The sequence below is a fragment of the Tachyglossus aculeatus genome, chromosome X1 (assembly GCF_015852505.1).
Source record: "Tachyglossus aculeatus isolate mTacAcu1 chromosome X1, mTacAcu1.pri, whole genome shotgun sequence".
Taxonomy (NCBI): Eukaryota; Metazoa; Chordata; class Mammalia; order Monotremata; family Tachyglossidae; genus Tachyglossus; species Tachyglossus aculeatus.
In genome coordinates, this window is record NC_052101.1 from 84,697,772 (window position 1) to 84,719,018 (window position 21,247).

Sequence of the window (21,247 nt, forward strand, 5' to 3'; positions counted from 1 at the left end):
TCTGGCTCTGCAGATTGGCCCACTGAAAATCCCAGGCCAGGCAATTGCATTGCAGCCCTGTCTATTCAAGACTCCAATTAATAGCATGTAGGCCTGGAGGAGATCTCGTGAGTTCATCCAGTCAGTCCAGCCATTGCTCTAAATTATCCCAACACATTTTACTTTTCATTATTTATCCTACTTCTGAAGACTTCTGGAGAAGATCCTTCTTTAACAACTTGTTAATAGTCTTTAACAATCCTCATTTTCTTTTTCTAACATAAATTCCTTGTACAGTATAGCCCATTTTCTCCTTTTCTATCCTAAATGGTCACCATTTGGAAACTTACACCCAGTTCTGCCACAACATGTCTTTTTGTTGCACAACTTGGATAGAACACAATGGAACAGTTCTCTTCTGACTCTCCTCTTACTTTTCTGGCTGATCCTTCTCAGTCTTTTTCACCAGCTTTTCCTCTGCCTCCCACTTCCTAACTGGTCATCCCTCAAGGCTCTCTTCTGGGTTTCCTTCTCATTTCAATTTACACTCCTGCCCTTGAGGAGCCCAACTGATCCCATGGTTTCAACTATCACTTCTCTGTGGATAACTCCCAAATATACCCAATTAGCCATCCCCATCTCTGCAATCATCATCATCAAGATATTCATTGAGCACTAACTGTGTGCAGAGCACTCATTCCTGCATCACCTCCTCCTGCCTCTAGGACATCTAAGCACCCCCTAGCACTCTGTCCATATCTTATATACTTTGTTATTTCCTCCTATCTGTAATTAATTTAGGCTCTTGTCTCCCCCTCTAGATTGTAAGCTCCTGGAGGGCAAGGATCATGTATATTCCATTGTACTCTCAATCAGTCAATTATACTGAGCGCTTACTAGGTGCATATCACTATGCTAAACGGGTGGCAGAGTACCATACAACGGAATTAGCAGACACATTCCCTTCCCATAACAAGCTTAGTACTCTGCATACAACAGGCACCGAATAAATGGTACTGATTGATTGGAAGTATTATACAACCAAAGTCTGCCATAGTATGATCAATCAGTACCATTGATTGATAGCATAATGTGATCCACAGCTGGCACAAGTAGAGTTGGTGGAGGAAGAAACCATTGAGCGCATGCACAGCGCACAGTGTAAGATCTGGTGCTGCTCTGTTTCCCAGTCTCTGCCTCAGCCTAACCATACTGTTCCATACAGTTCTTTGTGTTTTTGCAACTTAACAGTGCTTAAAACAGTAAAGTGACAGTGAGTGGAAAGGATGTAAAGCACCCTGCTGGTAGACATAAATAACAATAATCCAGGAACTTGTATCAAAAGCTGGCAACCATGGTGGTGTCTTTGGAGCATCTACCCCCCAATCTATTAATTCCCATTCAATTAGTAGTAGTTTAATAAAATTTTCCCATAACATGAGGCTCCTTGAGAACACAATACTTCAGTCTAGGGGAAACTCCCTTTACTCTTGTTTTGGAATTTAGCTTGGCTTTAGGGGTCTGCCTTGCTTTTCCTGTGATGTTGCTGTTGTAAGGAGTGAGACAGCATTGGGCCCAGAAGTATTGGGAGGTTTGGGGAAAAGCAGCTGGTTTTAGAGTAAGTACAATAACTGCAGGGAAATGCTCTGTGTTTTGGAAGCCCCTTGCAATCCAAGGAACACCGAGGGCCTCAGAAGCATTATATGTTCAGTGCCATTTGTAGGTCATTTGGGAATTTGTTTTCCTGATGGAGGGGAGTCTGAAAAGGGTGTAGCACTGCCTTAATTATTTGGGTTAAGGCCAATCCACCTGGGCCTCCCCGGGGTGGGGCCTGGGGGAGGGAAAAGAGGTGGTGGTGGTGTGGGGGGGCTATATCTGTTGGCAAATGATGAAGCTGAATAATGCTGTGATTGTTTCCAGGTGTTGATTTCTTGGCTAAGTGCCTTGTAACTGGAAGTTATGGACATGGGGGATTTAAAACCTGTCATCAGGATGGGGTAGGTGCAAGGAATCATTCTCTAACTGTCCATAGTTTTCTGTGATCACTTTCCTTTTAATCCAGAGTCAAGGAGAAGATGTTTCTTTCCCTCACTTACAGAGGAAGAATCAGATGTGTCGTTAAGTATTTTGGATACCCCGGTAAGCAATCCCGTGGAACAGAATTTAGGTGTTTTTAGGAGTTCAGCTAAGATGCTTACCCTTCTTGCTTCTCTGTAATGATCAATCAGATTATTTCTGATTAATAGTGTCATCATCTCATAACTATCAGTGGTAAAGGGGTGGTGAGCTAACGTGGATAAGCAAAATCATCATCAAACATTTTTAAGAGCCCAAAGGATGTGTGCCAAGATCACTTTTTAATTTCAACCTTCTTCCGACCTAATTTAAAATTAGAGCGAGTATTATCAATGGTTCTAATGAGCATTTAAAGGCCTGAAAGGTAGGCAATCAATACATCAATGGTATTTATTGAGCGCTTATTGTGCTCAGAGAACTGTACTAGGCCCTTGGGAGGGTACAGTACAATAGAGTTGGAAGACACAATCCCTGCCCAGGAGGAGCTTATAACTAGAGGATGAGACATACCTTAACACAACATGTATATAAATGCTGTGGGGCTGGGGGTGGAGTGAAATAGTAGTAGTATTTGGGTTGTGCTGTGTTCCCTCAGACAATGATTTTGATACATTGATATATATATATAGTTGGTTTTTGGTAGCTTGGAAGTTTTTTGTTGTTAAACTCGGCACTGATGAATTTACTCTGGAAGAGGGGACTCTGCAGGCTTCATTTTCAAGTTAATCAGAATTCCTAAGGTTATAAAACCTATGAGTCAGACTTGGGTTTACCCATTTCCAAGGGATTGCTGGTATCTCCTGGTGGTAAAGCTAGGAGTTTGCCTAATGGTAAGGAGAGTCAATCAGCATAAAAAGGAATTTTCCTTTTTTTTAATGAGAAGATGAAGTCCTGTCAAGACCAAGGTAGAGACATCATCAATCGTATTTACTGAGCACTTACTGTGTGCAGAGACAGTGCATTGTGCTCAGACAGTGCTGAAGTTCTAGGAGGGAGTGCAAAACTACCTGTCGATAGTTGCATGGTTCCAGTGATGAAGCTATAGCTTAGAGTCATCCAGTTTTTCTCCTCCTTGAGCATCCTGGAACCACCTGTGGGATGAAAGAGTGTGATGTTTAGTACAGTGCTCTGTACTCACTAGGCACTTAATAAATACTATTGATTTGATGTAAAGGGCCTGTGTCACATGTGTTACTAGGCTGTAACCCCATTGGCCTCACCTGGGACTATTCCATGCCTGTTCTGTATAGCAGCAGTCCACAGGAGCTTTCCGAGATGGAACATGTCAGTGTCTGTAGTCTTTCACTCAACTTCTTGTGCAGAGACCCTTCTTTATGGTGTTTCTATCTAACTACTTAAATAGATCTTTCAAACTGGCAGTGGGAATAATTTGGGATCACCTTCTTGAGCCTAGGTCTTTCTGTTAGAGATCACTACCTTAATTCTAGGGCTTTCTGCCTTATCCACATGTTAAAGGGAAGCAGTGTGGCATAGTGGAAAGAGCACAAGCCTGGCAAATCAGAGGACCTGGGTTCTAATTATGGCTCTACCATTTGTCTGCTGTGTGACCTTGGGCAAGTCACTTAACTTCTCTGGGCCACAGTTCTTTCATCTGCAAAATGGAGATTCAATACCTGTTCTCCCTCCTTCTTAGACTGAAAGCCCCATGTGGGACCTGATTGTCTTGTATATGTCCCAGTGCTTAGTACAGTGCTTGGCACATAGTAAGCATTTAACAAATACTATTATTATTTAGAAGTGTGCGTTTATTAATAATAATAATAATAATAATGATGGTATTTAACTGTGTGGATTTACTTTGGACATATACTTGGACACAATATACCCAAAAACCTTCTTTAAAAATGTGTACTATGAACCAACAATAAGCCTGAAGAGAAATGAGGTTCTGTACCAACCTGCACCAGGGTATCTCCAGCAACATGGGACTTAATGCTGCCACCGGATCTTCTATCTAGGCAGTAATCTATCTAGGGATGTACAGTTAGACAAAGAATATGGGAAAAGTCATTACTGGTTAAATAAGTGGCCCGTTCAGGATTAGAACACATGACCTTCTAACTCCCAGGCCCGTGCTCCATCCACGAGGCCATGCTGCTTCTCATGACAGCAGCAAATAGACTGGCTTTGTGGGCAACAATTAAGATGGAGTGGTACTCCTCGAACAGAGTCCTGGGAAGGTCAGGAAACCAAGGAGCAGATGAGAAAACAATGGAAGAGCCGCAAGTGGAAAATGCATCAGTGGGGCAAAGGATAACTTTTACCAGTGTACAATTTGGAATGGATTATCAGGCATGGACAGATGTCTTTATAAGGCACATCTGCACATTTGAATAGGATCTCACCAGCAGCTGTAGCATCCTTGAATGTGAGCTCCAGCTCACCTATTATGAACAAAGAGTGAGGTAAAGTGCTAGGTAAACCTATGGTAGCATTTCACAAATACAGCATTCAGGCAATCCTTCTAAACACCGTTTTGTTTTTTTTAAAAAAAACCCTAGTTCAAAATCAATCAACAGTATTTGAGTGCTTACTGTGTGCAGAGCACTGTACTAAGTGCTTCAGAGAGTCCAGTACAACAGAGTTAGTAGACACGGTCACTGCCCACAACAAGCTTACAGCCTGGAGGGGACAGCATTTACCTTCTCTCTGCTTGTTCCTAGGCTAGAATTTAAATGGTGTTTCACCAACGAGGCCCTCTAGTTGAATGTTCTTGTAGCTCAAGGACTCCAAATTTCACGAGGCTAGCTTGGAGGAGCTCTGCCTCTGGGCTCATCTGTCTTTCAGATTGATAAAGACCCCAAATTTCCTGTTTCCTTTTATTATTTTTTTTGCTAGATCTGTTGAGGTCTGGCATTGGTCCAAGGTTCTGGGTGTCATGGCTCTAGAACACCTTCAGGGATTTGGCGAAACTTCAGACCCTGATGTCATCTGTGAGGCCCTAAGCAGCCAAGTCCCTACTTGAGTGTGTCTCCAGCAACAGCCTGGTCCTGGCAGTCGTGGTCTTCTGAAATGACCTGACTCCAGTAGCTTGTCATCTCTTATCTCAAAAAGAGAATCCTCTGCCAAGAATTTGGTGTGCATGACAAGAGGCACAGAGGGAGGGAAAGGGCAAACAATATTAACCAAATGTGAGGCCATAAGCAGAGCTTGTGTCTTCCTACTCTATTGTATTGTACTCTCCCAAGCACATAGTACAGTGCTCTGCCCACAGTAAATGCTGTTGACTGATAAAAAAAAACAGAGAGAAGGGGTTCAAGGACCAGGGAAGGGGCTTCCAGGTTGAGGGCCTGGGAGAGTGGAGAGCTAAAGGAGAGGGTTTCCTGGAGGCCTGGGAAGGCCAACACCAAGTTGGGGGAACAGTAAAGGTGACTGTAGATGGGCAAGTAGACTGTGAGCCCGTTGTTGGGTAGGTACCGTCTCTATATGTTGCTGACTTGTACTTCCTAAGTGCTTGGTACAGTGTTCTGCACACAGTAAGCAATCAAATGCGATTGAATGAAGTAGAGGAAGAGAGAAAGCCAAGAACTGAAAAGTTCCCTGAAAATTATTTGGGCGTTTCAGCTAGTTTAGCCTGTTTTTTGTTTCTTTTTTTTTACACCAGTGACCCAACCATCTTCTGCCAAAAGAAGAAAGAAAATATTCCCTTGAAAAAAGTTACATTTTAAAAATTCAGATCTTCCATTAGATATTGTATGAAGGAATATATTTGAACCTGGTATAGGAAAACACTTACCTGTTACTTTTGTTTTACAGAAATCATTTATTCAACACAAAGAGTCCTTTCTATAATAATTGCTGGAGCTTCCAAGAAAGCTTCTTAACATGCATCTGGCCATTTACATCATTTCCAGCATTTTGGGCCAAACCAATAATGGTTTGCCATATTTGGGCACTTTCACAGAAGCACAATTTATTCATTCATTTATTCAAACGTATTGAGTGCTTACTGTTTGCAGAACATTATCAATTAATAGAATTTATTTAATGCTTATTGTGTGGAAAGCTCTGTACTAAGAGCTTGGAAAAATATAATAGAGTTGATAGCTATGTTCTCTGCCCATAAGGAGCTTACAGTCTTCAAGGGAAGACAGACATTTTGTTTTCCCTTTGTTCAAGCCTTGAGCATGTCTAGTAGTAAGTATTCAATCATATTTATTGCGCGCTTACTGTGTGCCAAGCACTGTACTAAGCTCTTGGGAGTACAATGTAACATTGTACAACATAATACAAGCATTGGTGGTAGTGTGACATGTTACCTTCAAGACCTTGAACCTTGATTTTTTTTTTACCCAAATGAAAGACTGACTCATTGTTTTATTATCAGTCAGTAGTATCTATTGAATCTACTCTCTGCAGAGTACTATAATAGCCAATGGGGAGGATATAGAAGAAGGCATAGTCCCTGCCCTTGAGGGGCTTGTAATCTAATGAGTCACAATCTACTATATTGAATACCCACATCATGCTAAGTTTTTTCTGACCAGACCCTGCCCCCCAGGAAGCAGTGTGGCCTAATGAAAAGAGCACGGGATTCTAGTCATGGCTCTTCCTTTAGCCTACTTTGTGACCGGTATTGTTTAATGCCTTACCCCACGCTTAGGGAGGAGAGATGTTGGATCAGTTGTGGCATGCGGAGGGTCCTTCAGATCTTCTCCACCTTTAAATCACTACACTTTCAGGACAAATGGAAGTACGTGCTGGGGCCTCCAAGGGATGTAGTCTGTGGTTGATTGAGACTCACTGGCCCGGGACATATCACATCCTGCATATCACCACCTGAATGAGACAAGAGTGGAGAGGTGCCATAGATGGGAATTTGTAGACAAAATTCAGCTGCCTAATGAGTATCCAATTCAAAACTCCCTTTTAGTCTGTTTTAATATGCAAAAAGCTTTGAGCTAAATGTAACTCTTAACAGCACATCTTCTATAGTCACCAAAATTGGTGCATTAGGAACATTGGAGCCCCTAAAAGTTTTGCCTGTCTTTGGTATTTTCTCTGCAATCAGTGGTATTTGGGGGGTTCTTACTATGTGCAGAACACTGTACTAAGCTTGGGAGAGTACAATAAAATTGAATTGGTAGATGGGATTGCTGCCCTTCTCCAAAGCATTTTGACTATCCAGATGATATGAGAAGAACCATCTGATTAGCATTAAAAACTTCAGGACTGTGTAGTAAACTAAATCTGATGTCAAAGTAAAGCAGACCAGTTATACAAAAAGTTAACTTTTCCACTAGGTGGGTGGCCAGAAAGACAACTCTTATAGTACAGCAGCCTCCTCAATACAAAAAGGCCTAAAATAAACACAAGGAGATAGGTGGGCATTATTTTAATGTCTGTCTCCCCCTGCTCTAAGCTCCTGTAATAAGCTCCCCCTATAGCCTTATGTTGGCAAGGATCATGTCTGTTGTGTTGTATTTTCCCAAGCGCTTAGTGTAGTGCTGTGCTCAATAAATTCCATTCATTGAAGAAATTGGGAAGTATGGCCTGAGTAGAAGTTCTGACACTGAAGTGGGTTTTAACTGAGGGCCTTGATATGTGCTGAAGCACATTTTGGAAGCCCCTGGGTTTGTTATCGGTTTGGTGGATTGTACACTGGGCCTTTGTCTGGATTTTTCCCAGTTTGACGGAAATTCTTGGTAATGGGAGAGTGATTTCCGTTTCTTTACCTAGCAGTTTTTCAATTGCTCTTTCAAATCTCCTTCTGTTACAGGATTCAGCAAGATTGGTTCTGCAGTCTCATGCCAGTGAAGGTAAATGTCCAGCCTGTGTTTCCCCCTCCCATCACCTGCCCAGTTCAGATAATTCCTAGGCTTTGAGGAATGGGCTCAGGAGGGTGATTTGGTTCTGGAACCCAATCAGGACCGTTCTCTCCCATTCATTTTTTTTTCTGGCCGTTGGGGGCCAGTCTGTTTGAAGAGTGAATTTAGGTTCTCCTTTTCTCATCCTGAATATGGCAGTTCATCCTAATAATGAAGAAGAGGTTCAGAGTTGGCCGGTGCCACCTTTGGTCACTGTTAGTTTCCTCAGATTTTAAAAAATGCCTACTCCCCTGCATAGCCAATAATTCTGGCTCAGGTAGTAACTGTGGGACAGTTCCAAGGCTGCACTTCTAGGAGAAACCCACCAGAAAAGACAAGTGCCATCCCCTCCAGTGGCTATATTCTTTATGGGGCAAGGAGCCATGTGCCTCTAGGGGCTCATGCCCTCTCAGCTCGACATTACTCATCAAACTCACTAGCCTGGTGGCAAAGTGCGAGGGCTAGGATTGGGCTGTGCCCAGGCAATTCAGACCCTTTAGTGCAAAGGGCAGGAGGATCAGGAATAGTGCGTGATTGGTTCTCAAAGGCCAGCCACTCAAGTCTGTTTCCTGCAGGCAGCATTCCCTGTGTGCTTGCTGTGGCTATCTTGTTTCTCAAGAAGGCTTTTTAAAACTCTAGAGCCTCAGAAGTATAACCCTCACAAGAGGTTTCTCCTTGCATTTTGTTATGACCCTGGAGATCAATCAATGGTATTTATTGAGCATATACTATGTGCACTGTACTAAGTGCTTGGAAGAATACAGTACAACAAAATTAGCAGATATATCCTCTGCCCATAACAAGCTTGCAGTCTAGAGATAATGAGCTTACAGTCTAGAGATCAGCAGGACTCTTCTTGCAGGCTGGCACCAGATTTAAATTTGCGGAGGGACCTGGATGCAGTGGGGCTTATCTGGGGAAAGTCCTCACTTTGAATTTCTCTTTCTGACCTAACAGGGCCAGAGTCTGTTGGGCTTTAGAATGCAGTTACCTTGGGGCCGGGTCTTAACTGAAGTAGTGGGAAGGCCGTGTTCAAGAAATTGTTTGCCCATTTTGATATTTAATCAGGATTTCAAGCCATGTAGGAGCTCAGTGTCTCAGCTCCAGCACCTGTTTTGAGGAGCTGGTTAATACCATGGAGGGCCAGCTCCTTCCTTACACTTGTGCAGGTATAATGGAGGATTCACTAGCTGGTTTTCCTTCTACTTAGACTGTGAGCCCCTTGTGGGGCTGGGACTTTTCTGATCTGATTAACATGTAGTTACCACTAAAGTACTTGGCACATAGTAAATGTTTAACGGATACCATTATTATTAGGCTGTCATGCTTTTTCTTTGACTGGGGATGTTATTTTGGGGGTCCGGCAACCGGGCTAATTAATAATAATAATGATGGCATTTATTAAGCACTTACTATGTGCAAAGCACTGTTCTAAACGCTGGGGAGGTTATAAGGTGATCAGGTTGTCCCACGGGGGGCTCACAGTCTTAATCCCCATTTCATAGATGAGGTCACTGAGGCACAGAGAAGTTGTGACTTGCCCAAAGTCACACATCTGACAAGTGGCGGAGCCGGGATTTGAACCCATGACCTCTGACTCCGAAGCCCATGTTCTTTCCACTGAGCCACGCTGCTTCTCTAGGGTTTAGGGTTTGTTTCTCTTTTTGTATAAATTCACTCACTCCTGCTCTGTCATTCTTAAATTCATGGAGAAATGACTTGTATGAATAAGAAAGTGAAGTAATGAAACTCTCTTTTGGACAGACTAATGTCCTGTTTTCTTTTACAGATCTGTATTGCCCCCCCCCCCCCCACCTCTTTCTCTCTCTCTCTCTCTCTCTCATAGAGGAACAGTTAGCCCCAAGCCTTGGTCATGAGACACCCATACCTTGTTCTTTCTCAAGCAACAGGAACAGAAGCAGCAGCATTGCCTAGTGGAAAGAGCAGGGGCCTGGGAGTATGAGGACCTGGGTTCTAAACCCAACTCCACTACTTATCTGCTGTGTGACCTTGGGCAAGGCATTTAACTCCTTGGTACCTCAGTAACTTAATCTGTAAAATGGGGGTTAAGACTGTGATTCCCATGTGGGACATGGACTGTGCCCAACCTGATTATCTTGTACCTACCCCAGCGCTTATTACAGTGCCTGGCACATACTGCCTTATAAATACCATTAAAATAAAAAAAACCCACTACCACTGGAAACTCTGAGAACCCTTTTGCTTTCAGATTCTCTAGAAGACAGGGAACACAAGAGCAAGAAGTCTGTGAGCCAATCTCGAGGGGGATTTAAGCAAGAAGAGTGTCCCCCAGCAGCTGCGATGCCGAAAGATAGTTTGCGAGGTGCCACCTGTAGTGAGGCAAGTATTTTCTTGTTGACGCTCTGGAAAGAAGAACACTATGAGGTCTCAGATCAGCACAGGGTTCCCTTAGAGGGAGGTATTCCTGGCTTGTCACCCCAAGTAAACAGGAATGGGAACCAGTAGCTTAGGACTGGAAGGCAGAAGCTTATGATCTGTGTGCTCTGGGTCCAGTTCTCTCCCCTCCCTGTGCTTCAGCTCTTTCCCTGCCCCAGTGTGAGGGCAGAGGCAATGGGAGAGACAATCAGTGGTATTTATTGAGCATTAATATGTGCAGAGTACTGTACTAAGTGCTTGGGAGAGTACAATACAACAGAGTTGGCAGACATATCCCCAGCCCACAACAAAGTTAATAAACAGGGTCAGGAAGCTTTTGGAAAACAGGAAGTTTTGACTTAGGTGGATTTCTTTTCCTGTTGAATATTACTGGACTGCCGGCCACAACTGAAAGATGAAACCAAACAGTCCATTGTGTGGGCATTATAATTTCCTGGCCTTCCCTGCCTTTCCTGATGCTTTTGAAGAGGTAAGACTGACGTCTGGCTGGTGTTCTTTCTTCTTTTTTCAAGCCTCATCCCCGGGGCCAGGAGAGTGCGCAGGATATGCCAGGACACCAGAGTACCCCCAGCTCTATAAGAATCTCACATGTAGCCTCTGTCCTCAGCCAATTCTTGGAGCTGATTGATCAGCACTGGAGGGGTTCTGCCTCCCTGCTCCTCAACAATAAGTTTCTTGGTGAGTGGATCAATCCTCTGTCTCTAGAGCAATTGTTTGGTTTATCTTGTAACTGATACTATAACCTGACTATAATTTTGAGCGCCTAGGAGCAGTCTCAGGGGAGAGAGGTGGGCACTTCTTTTTCTTTTCTTTCTACTTGGAAAGATGGAAAGTATTTTCCATTCCAAAATTTCCAGAAAATGGATGTGCCCATATTGATTTTACAAAAATTATTTCCCAGTAAGGAGCTCCCGACCTGAAAATCCATACTGTTGCTTTCAGAGTCCTTCTGTTTTCTCCACTGATTTTTTTGCAGATGTGGCCAAAGATATGATCTTGAGCTTGAACCCTTCCCCTGCTTATCAGGATGCTCCTATCCTGGCTGAAGAGAAGCTGAAAGCCTCATCCAGAAGAGATCCTGAAGTTGAGTCCACAAGGCCTCTTGACAGCCCTGTAAGCCTGGTAGGCATGTTCCTTTGCCCTCTCATCCCTTGGTATGCAGAGTAAAGTGATGAAGCAACCTTTTGCTCGAAAAAAGAATCACCCCTAAACCTTTATGGACAATGGAATCCAACAGCTGGAATGCCTAAATGAGTGGTATAAAGTTTCCAATTCAGTCGGTTTCCAGCTGCCTGTTCGATAAAGTGGATGAGCCCACTGCTGGGTAGGGACTGTCTCTATATGTTGCCAACTTGTACTTCCCAAGCGCTTAGTACAGTGCTCTGCACACAGTAAGTGCTCAATAAATACGATTGATGATGATGATGATGATGATGATGTGATTGGGGGGGGGGGCGAGGGGGACGTTTTTTCGGTATCACACCTCTCTGTTGAACTGATCCAGGATTCTCAGTTAAATCCTTTCCCTGACCCTAGATATTTCAAGGCAAGAACTGAAGCAGAATAGAAAACCCCTAGAACTCAAGGTGATTCAAGACAGAGACCACTGGAGGTGGTGGTTGGGTTTGGAAAAGGAGAAGGGTCCTTCTTTCCTGTGGGAGGAAGCCGAGGCTCTTGGGCCATCATTGCCTGCTGAGGGAAAAGAGGACTGGTTCCTGCTCACCTTATTTATGACTTTGGGTGAAGCACTGTACTAAAAACTGGGGAAAAGTATGAGGATTGTCAGGTGCCATCCCTGGTCTTTAGAGGATTTATCACTTCCTAGTGGTAAGAGCACAGGCTTGGAAGTCAGAGGTCATGGGTTCTAATCCCGGCTTTGCCACTTGTCTTCTGTGTGACCTTGGGCAAGTCACTTCACTTCTCTGTGCCTCAGTTACCTCATCCCACATGGGATAACCTGATTACTTTGTGTCTACCCCAGCACTTAGAACAGTGCTTGGCACATAGTAAGCACTTAACAAATACCATCATTATTATTATTATTACGAAGGGGGGAAATGACAACAGAAACCCAGCAAAATAGATAAGTTATGGGGTAAATCTCAGCCAAACCAACAATGGGACCACAATGAAAGCAGCACTCATGGCTACTAGGAGGAAGGAGGCCCCAGGTTAAGTGGCGTGGCTCAGTGGCAAGAGCCCTGGTTTGGGAGTCAGAGGTCATGAGTTCTAATCCCGGCTCTGCTGTTTATCAGCTGTGTAACTTTGGGTAAATCACTTCTCTGGATCTCAGTTCTCTCATCTGTAAAATGGGGATTAAGACTGTGAGCCCCATGTGGGACAACCTCATTACCTCGTATCTACCCCAGCGCTTAGTACAGTGCTCGGCACACAGTAAGCACTTAACAAATATCATCCTAATTATTGTTATTATTGATCCCAGCAGGACTACCCTTGGTCCATCAATCATAACCTTCCCAGGGTCCTAACGGTTTGGAAGGCAGCTTCATTCTGTCTGCCTGTCCTCCACTTTTGGGGTAGGGGTTTCCTCCGGAGGGAGGGCAACATCCCACAGATTCCAGAGCCCTGATGAGCAGGGAACTCCAGGACCAGAACTGTGGACTTAGCTTTTGCTCGCCCAACTTCTGTGGGCCGAGGTTTCTCCCCAGTGGTGGCAGGCAGGAGTGGAAGACTAGCCCACTAACTCACAGCCTTAATGGAGGATTTACTGCCTCTTTGGGATCTTTGGAGCCTTAGTCATTCTCCAGCTGAAGAAACATTTAGTGGAATGCCACAGAATCCTGATCTGGGGATTGACTGACTGCTTTGCTCTGGATGGGCAGTTCAGGGTTTGGTGTGGTGGAGCTATCTCTTCCAGCCACTTACGGTGTGTAGTTCTGGTGTGGGCTGGCATTGACACTTCTGTTTGCTGTCACTTGGACTGTTTCTGCAAAGGAGTTGGTGTCTGACTGAGAACTCAGGATGAGCTACTTTCTGTTGGTTTCTGGTCAGGTGGAAGATGCTCACAGTCCCAGAAATCCTAAACTTTGTGGGTGCTTTTTTATTTTTTTTCTCTGAAGGAAATGTTGAAGGAAAAATTCATCAGACTGCTGAAGGAAAACCTCATTTTGAATGATCAGGCTCAAAAAATGGAGGGAGCATCTTTAGACTCTAGTAGTAGTGGAAAGTCATTCTTGTCTTATGGTGAGTTTAGGTAAACTGTGTGTGTTCAGCAAGGCCTGTCTTCTTTGGCCCTTGTTCTCTCTCTCTCTCTCTCTCTCTCTCTCTCTCTCTCTCTCTCTCTCTCTCTCTGTCTCTCTTTCTCTCTCTCTCTCTCTCTCTTTCTCTCTCTCTCTCTCTCTCTCTCTTTCTCTCTCTCTCTCTCTCTCTCTTTCTCTCTCTCTCTCTCTCTCTTTCTCTCTCTCTCTCTCTCTCTCTCTCTCTCTCTCTTTCTCTCTCTCTCTCTCTCTCTCTCTCTCTCTTTCTCTCTCTCTCTCTCTCTTTCTCTCTCTCTCTCTCTCTCTCTTTCTCTCTCTCTCTCTCTCTCTCTCTCTCTCTCTCTCTCTCTCTCTCTCTCTCTCTCTCTCTCTCTCTCTTCCCCCCCCCCCCAAATCCCTTTTTCTGGGGACCTGGAACATGGGGAATCTGTTCACCTTATTGTAGCCTGGTAACTTGGGATCTTGCTCACCTCAGGCATTCTGTTCTTTCTAGATGATCTGCTCAAAAAAAATCAACAGCTCAATTTTCAGGTAATATATCTGACCCAGGAAGTTGCCCGATTGAAGAAAGTGGAAGAGGCATCACAACTTCTCCACCTAACTCAGAGGTATGGGAGAATCTGATTGTTACTCTTTACTCATTCTGTGTTCTTGAAGTTCACATATGTGCAGAAATCTTTACACGTACAAACTAACCTTACTGGTTGGGCGAAGCAGGTCCCAGGTTAGTGCCCAAGAACACTGGCACATTTCATTGCAAGCTGTTATGACTGTTTATTAGTAGTAGTAATGGTTGTGGTATTTATTAAGCACTTACAGTGTGTGGGCACTGTACTAAGTTCTGGGAAAGAATTATTATTATGATGTCACTGAATCATTTCCAATTTATAGCGACTCGCAAGTGGAAATCAGATGTGGCCCCTGGCCCTGGAGGGGCTTGAATCTAAGAATGTAAATGGAGAGAGGAGGCTGCCTAGCTGTACAGGGAGAAATGTTTACGAAGCAAATTTTCCTGAGACTTGTTAAGATTGTCCACATATTCTTCGCAAGCATCTTTTCCCGCCTGTCTCACCTTCTGCCTCCAATGCTTAATTCTCACCTTCAAATAGTCAAAGGAGACATGCAAATGCTAAGCCCCGGATAACTCCCTAAGATAATTAGAATATTGAAGAGCAAAGAGGAACCACAATAAATTGTAGGATGCAGAATTGGAGGCTGAGGAAGAATCTACATGGGACAAAACTGACATTTATTTAGGAGGAAAAAAACCCCCACCTGCATATTAATGAAGCAAATCTTTTCAGTTCTATTTCTAATTGACCAAAGTGGAGTTTGGCAACTAGCTTAATTGTTTTGTCATTTTGGGATCAGTGGCAATCCTATTGCAGGCACTGATTTTTTTTTTTTTTGGCTGTGAAATTGCATTCGGGCATATATACCCGTATTGGTCTGGGAGTCTGCCCAATTGATGCCCAGAAGTGTTGGGGGTTCAGCAGTTCTCCCCTCACCCTGCTGCCAGCCAGCCTGGATTTGGGAAGCTGCTGTGAGGCTTCCTGGGGGGGAAATGAAAATTAATCGATCAGTCATATTCATTGAGCACTTACTGCGTGCAGAGTACTGTACTAAGTGCTGGTAGAGGACAGTATAACGGAGTTGATAGACACATTCCCTGCCCACAAGTTTACATTTTAGAGGGTGGTGGGAAACTGGGTTTGGGATTGAAAGAAAGAAAAGGCTACTGGCCAAACAGGTATACGAACTGATCAGTGTTCCTGAGGTGGAACTAGGGAGTGGTAAGTGGCTCTTTTTGCATGACACTCTCCGAATAAATGTTTGGACCTGAGGATTTTGATTTTGACTGGTCCCAAAAAGCCATTTTCCTCACTTAAATCCCTTCCATAAATAGGCTGCACCCAATTCTAAAGTCTTTTGTTCCTTGCCTTCTGTTTCCTACCTATGTCCTCTTCCCCTGGGGCAATTAAAATTAGAACTGTCCCCAAACAGGTTTTTTCTGCCCAAGAAAGAGGGAGGGCAGCTGGGGCTGCTTTGCCTCTGTCATCTGTTCAAAATAACTAATTCTAATGAAGGTAACAACAGTTTGGGTTTGGTGGAAGTTAGGGATGTGTCTTTGTGCTGTTGTTTCTGAGTGTCTTCTTGCCACTGTTCAGGTGCCTAGTGAAGACCAATGAATACCTGCTGCAGCAGTTGAATAAAGACCAAGTCCAGTCCTCTGAGAAGATTTAAGGGTTCAGTTCCAAGTCGAGAAGCATTGTTGTTCCCGTTTATTTTAAGTTGTTATTAAGCTCTTTATAGGCAACATTGTATGTTTGTTCTAGATTAGAAAGTTTTTGTTCTTTGTTTCTTTTAGAAATAAGCAAAGGTATTTGACAGACCAAATCTCTTCACTGGCATTACTCTCTAGTGAATCTGTCTCTGTCCATATTCCCATCCATCCAATTGTAGATTGGCACTAGTGGCACCAGTCACTGGTGATGCTGGTCAGCATTGCAGGAAACAGTGACTCAGCAGCAACTGCCCACTCTAGTGGGAACAATAGGTCTGGTACAGGGCTCTAGCCAAAAAGGCTAGATTAGATTGGATTTAAGGATTCAGTTCCAAACTGAGAGGCCATGTCATTTTTCCAGTTGGTTTAATGCTGTTATTAAGCTCTTTGGCAGATGTTGGCTACAAAGATTTGTGACAGACCAGACTCTTTTGCTGGAATTACTTGCCAGAGAATTTCTCCTCTTTCCAACTTTCCATCCACCCATGGATACCAGTGGTACCATTCACTGCCAAATGCCCCATGATGCTGATCAATATTGCAGATCCCAGTGAATCAGCAACTTCCCATTCTACAGGGCACAAGAAGTCTTGGTGTAGTGCTCTAGCAGAAAAGACCTCAATTAGATTAGATTTAAGGGTTCAGTTCCAAGCTGAGAGGCTGTGGCATTGTTCCAGTTTGGTTTTAGTCTGTTATTAAGCTCTTTGTAGCCAGCATGGGCTGTTTTGTTCTAGATTGGAAATGTTTTTGTTCTTTGGTCCTTTTAGAAATAAGCTAAGGTGTTTGACAAGACCCTACCCCTTCACTGGCATTACTCGCCAGTGAATTTGTCTCTGTCCATCTTTCCATCCACCCATGGATAACAGTGGTACCAGTCACTGCCAGATGACCCGTGACTCTGGTCAGTATTGCAGATTCTAGTGACTCAGCAACTGCCCACTCTAGGGGGTGCAGGAGGTCTAGATTAGATTTAAGGGTTAGGTTCTTAGTCGAGAGGTTGGGGCATTGTTTCAGTTTGTTTTTAGCCTATTAGTGAGCTCCTTGTAGTCAACATAGTATATTTTTGTTTTAGAATGGGAAGGTTTTTCTTTGTTCATTCTTTTAGAAATAAGCTAAGGTTTTTGACAAGACTGTACCCCTTCACTGGCATTACTCGCCAGTGAATCTGTCTCTGTCCATCTTTCCATCCACCCATAGCCATCAGTGGCACCAGTCACTGCCAGATCACTCGAGATGCTGGTCATCATTGCAGGACAAGATGACTTTGCCGCTGCCTACTCTAGAGGGAGAAAACTGTCTGGTTTAGTGCTCTAGCTGAAAGGGTCCATCTTTCCATTCATCCACGGACATCAGTGGCACCAGTCACTGCCAGATCATTTGAGATACTGGTCATCATTGCAGGACAAGATGACTTAGCAGCTGCCCACTCTAGAGGGAGCAAGATATCTGGTTTAGTGCTCTAGCTGAAAGGGCTAAAATAGGTTTAAAGGTACAGTTCCAAGCCAAGAGGCAGTGGCATTGTTGTTCCAGTCTATTTTAAGCTGTTCTTTAGCTCTTCATATCCAACACTGTATATTTTAAATTGGTATGGTTTTTGGCTAGTTTTAGTCCTTTCGTACTTTTAGAAATAAGCAAAGGTGTTTGACATATCAAACCCCTTCACGGGCATTACCCACCAGTAAATCTATCTCTGTCCAAATTTCCATCCAACCCTAGATACTGGGGCACCAGTTACTGCCAGATGATTCTTGAAGCTGGTTACTATTGCAGAACACAGCAACTGCCCACCCTAGAAAGAGTAGGAGGTTTGGTTTAGCATTCTAGCTGAAAGGGCTAGATTAAAGAGTTCAGTTCCATGCTGAGAGGCAGTAGCATTTTTGTTCCAGTTAGTTTAAAGCTACTAATAAGCTCTTTGTATCCAACACTGTATGCTTATTCTTGATTGGAAAGGTTTTGGACTGATTTCTCATTCTTTTAGAAATAAAGGTGTTTGACCCATTATATCCCTTCACTGGAATTGCTCTCCAGTGAGCCTGTCTCTGTTCTTCTTTCCAGCGACCCCTAGACAGCAGTAGCACCAGTCACTAGGGTTGAGAGCCATGGGCTCAATTGGGAAATACATAGCAATGATGAGATGTCCTTTGGCCTCTTCCCACAGACCTAGGCCTGCTGAGTGATCATCAGCCCGAAGACATTTTCCTGCTTCCAATTTTCCTGGTGTGCGGGTCAAGGGTAGGGTTGAGTCTGAAGTCTCTTCCTAAAGCTATTGAACCTGGTAGTAGTTGTAGTAGTAAAAACATGTCTTAAGCACTTACTGTGTTCAGAGTACTGTAGTAAGTGCTGAGAAAGAATACACATCTGGGAATTGCATATGGTCTCTGGCCCTCAGGGGGCTCACAATCCAAAAATAAAAAGTTGGGGGCTGGCAGCACATAAGAAGAGATGAAATGAAACACTAAGACAACATAAAGACAAAAAACAAAGATCGGTAGGGTACTGGGGCTAGAGCAACAGAATTTCAGGCTCCTTGTGTAGTAACCACGGTGACTGCTACAGCAGCAGCCGCCACAGACTTCCCAGGGTTTTAAGGAAGTGGTGCCAGGCTGCGGCTGCTTTTTCCCAACCCATCGGGGTGGTGCCAGGTAAGTAGGGATGGAGGTTTCTCAATGAATCGAAGGGGAGGTTGTACGGGATGCCGGGGAGGCAGTGTGGCAGTCTGGTAGAGGAGGGTGCCAAGGGCGCTGGGTGTTGCGGCAGGAAGGCAACAGCCGGGGTGCATTCGCTCTGCTGCTTGTGAGTGTCGGAAGACCTTGGGATGCGTTTGAGGGGTGCTGTGATTTCCTTCTCTGGAGAAGTAGGTCTGGTGGTGAAAGTTGTCCTGAAATGGTTTCCATGAACATCATGTGCTCAACACTTGGGAGACCTGTTCACCGTCAAAGCTCCACTTCTCATATTTGTTGGGAAATAACCTAGTTCCCCTTAAACCACCCACGTTTCCCACCTTTGTTTCTGAAAGGTAAAATGGGGCAATTTTTCAATCTAGCTTTGCTCTGACTCCCTCTTGGTCTACAGGACATCCAGGAGAGTTTTTTTAAAGTAGCCCTTTATGTCAATATCCTATTTTTTAAAAGACCCATCTCCCAATCTCTTGAAGTCACTTCACCAACCTGTGCAAGTTAAGGGGAGCAGCCCTGGGGGTGCTCAGCACAGTCCAGGGAGGTTAACCTCAACTTCTGCTTAAAGATTTCAGCCACCCGGACTCTGCAGGGGTGGGTGGCAGGGATGGATAATCTTTCAAAGTGGGTTGGGTTTTAAGAGAGAAACAGCATGGCCTAGTGGAAACACCATGGTCCTGGGAGTCAGAGGACTTGGGTTCCAATCCCACCACCGCCACAACTGCTCTATGATCTTGGGTAAGTCCCTTCACTTCTCTGTGCCTTGGTTACCTTATCTGTAAAATGGGGATTAAGACTGGGAGCCCCATATGGGACAGGGACTGTCTCCAACCTGATTATCTTGTATCTACCCCAGTGCTTAGTAAAGTACTTTGTCACATAATAAGTATTTAACAAATATCATTTTTAAAAGAGGCAACATCAGCCCAACACATCTATCCCTTTTTAGGTCAGAGAGGGTGAAACAGAAGAGACTGAATGATAATGATGTACTGAATCTCAAGTATCTGCTAGGTCATAGTGCTTAGGTGGGAGCTGTACTCCAGATCCAATTTATTATTAGACACAAATAAACCTTTAAACTATTTGGTTTCATGCTGAGAGAGGGTATCCATCATTCATTCATTCATTCAATCGTATTTATTCAGCACTTACTGTGTACAGAGCACGGTACTAAGCGCTTGGGAAGTACAAATCGGCAACAGCTAGAGACGGTCCCTACCCAACAATGGGTTCACAGTCTAGAAGAGGGAGACAGACAACAAAACAAGTAGACAAGTGTCAATACCATCAGAATAAATAGAATTGCAGCTATCTACACATCATTAATAAAATAGAGTAATAAATATGTACAAATATATACAAGTGCTGTGGGGAGGGGAAGGGGGTAGGGCAGAGGGAGGCCAACGCCTTGCAGACTAAGCCTTAACTACAGTAGCAAAGTAGCCCATCATCGTAATCATCATCAGCAATGGTATTTATTGAGACCTTACCGTCTGCTCAAAGCAAGAGAAAGACTTTGTAAGAAATGAGTCTGAGAGCTGTATTTCCATCTCTGGAAAATACCAGCCTGAACATTGAGGTTGGCTAGAAAGCTGAAGTGAATCCTATAGGTGTTCATTTCCTTTGGTCCAGGAACTCCATGATTAACTGGGAGAAACTGGCACCTCCTTTAATCCCCCCTCCCCCTGGGTGCTGTAGACCAGTGCTGTCCCCCCGCACTTCCCTTGCAAAAAAAAAAAAAAAAAAGGATTTGTAGAACACGTGAGTTTCCAGTCTGGGGCCCTGGTCTACATGCCTGAAGGTTTAAGGCAAACACCCTTAGCTGCTGAGTTCCACAGTGCCCAATATCCTGGCTTTGGGCATGGAGTAAACTCCTCACTCTGTGAGAGTGAGTGTGGAACAGGCCCAACCCTCTGGCATCACCACCCCTCAGTCAGTCAATTCATCATCATCATCATCAATCGTATTTATTGAGCGCTTATTATGTGCAGAGCACTGTACTAAGTGCTTGGGAAGTACAAATTGGCAACATATAGAGACAGTCCCTACCCAACAGTGGGCTCACAGTCTAAAAGGGGGAGAATTGTATTGTATTTATTGTATTTATTTATTGTCAATTGTATTTATTGAGTGCTTACTGTGTGCAGAGCACCGTACTAAGTGCTTGGGAGAGTACAATATAACTCTGTTATATATTATATACATTATACACATATGTACACATGTACATATATATTATGTACATGTATATTATATATACATATATAATATAACAGAGTTATATTGTTATAACAGAGAAGCAGTGTGGCTTAGTGGAAAGAGCATGGGCTTGGGAGTCAGAGGTCGTGGGTTCAAATCCCGGCTCTGCCACATAGCTGTGTGACTTTGGGCAAGTCACTTCTTTGTGCCTCAGTTGCCTCACCTGTAAAATGGGGATTAAGACTGTGAGTCCCATGTGGGACAACCTAATAACCTTGTATCTGCCCCAGAGCTTAGAACAGTGCTTGGCATATAGTAAGTGCTTAACAAATACCATTATTATTTTTATTTTTATTATTAATAATAACAGAGTTGGTAGACACATTCCCTCCCCACAACAAGCTTGCACAAAACCATCTACCAGCAGCTCTTCGAAGTGGGGAAGGAGAGTCTCAGCCCTGCTCCTTCTTCCATCAATACAAAACAGGGCTCATCCTAAATCCAGGAGTTTGTCTCTCTCTCTTTAGACACTCCCAGCATCCTTCAAGCGAATGTCCCTCCAGGAAG

At 43.9% G+C, this 21,247-nt stretch overlaps 1 protein-coding gene across 2 annotated transcripts in view; it reads left to right on the forward strand.

Annotated features, from left to right (window-relative positions):
• The window catches only part of LRRC36 (leucine rich repeat containing 36), a 31,837-nt gene extending 14,043 nt beyond the window's left edge, over window positions 1-17,794 (forward strand). Inside the window, exons 6-13 of one of the 2 annotated variants that reach the window (XM_038740067.1) lie at window positions 1,900-1,976; window positions 7,796-7,835; window positions 10,114-10,244; window positions 10,814-10,979; window positions 11,278-11,423; window positions 13,382-13,505; window positions 14,013-14,127; window positions 15,688-17,794. In XM_038740067.1, coding sequence (XP_038595995.1) covers window positions 1,900-1,976; window positions 7,796-7,835; window positions 10,114-10,244; window positions 10,814-10,979; window positions 11,278-11,423; window positions 13,382-13,505; window positions 14,013-14,127; window positions 15,688-15,763 — 875 coding nt within the window. In that variant the 3' untranslated portion in view covers window positions 15,764-17,794. The remainder of the gene's footprint in view (window positions 1-1,899; window positions 1,977-7,795; window positions 7,836-10,113; window positions 10,245-10,813; window positions 10,980-11,277; window positions 11,424-13,381; window positions 13,506-14,012; window positions 14,128-15,687) is intronic. The other variant, XM_038740068.1, reaches the window with a different exon arrangement.
• Window positions 17,795-21,247: the final 3,453 nt, after the last annotated feature.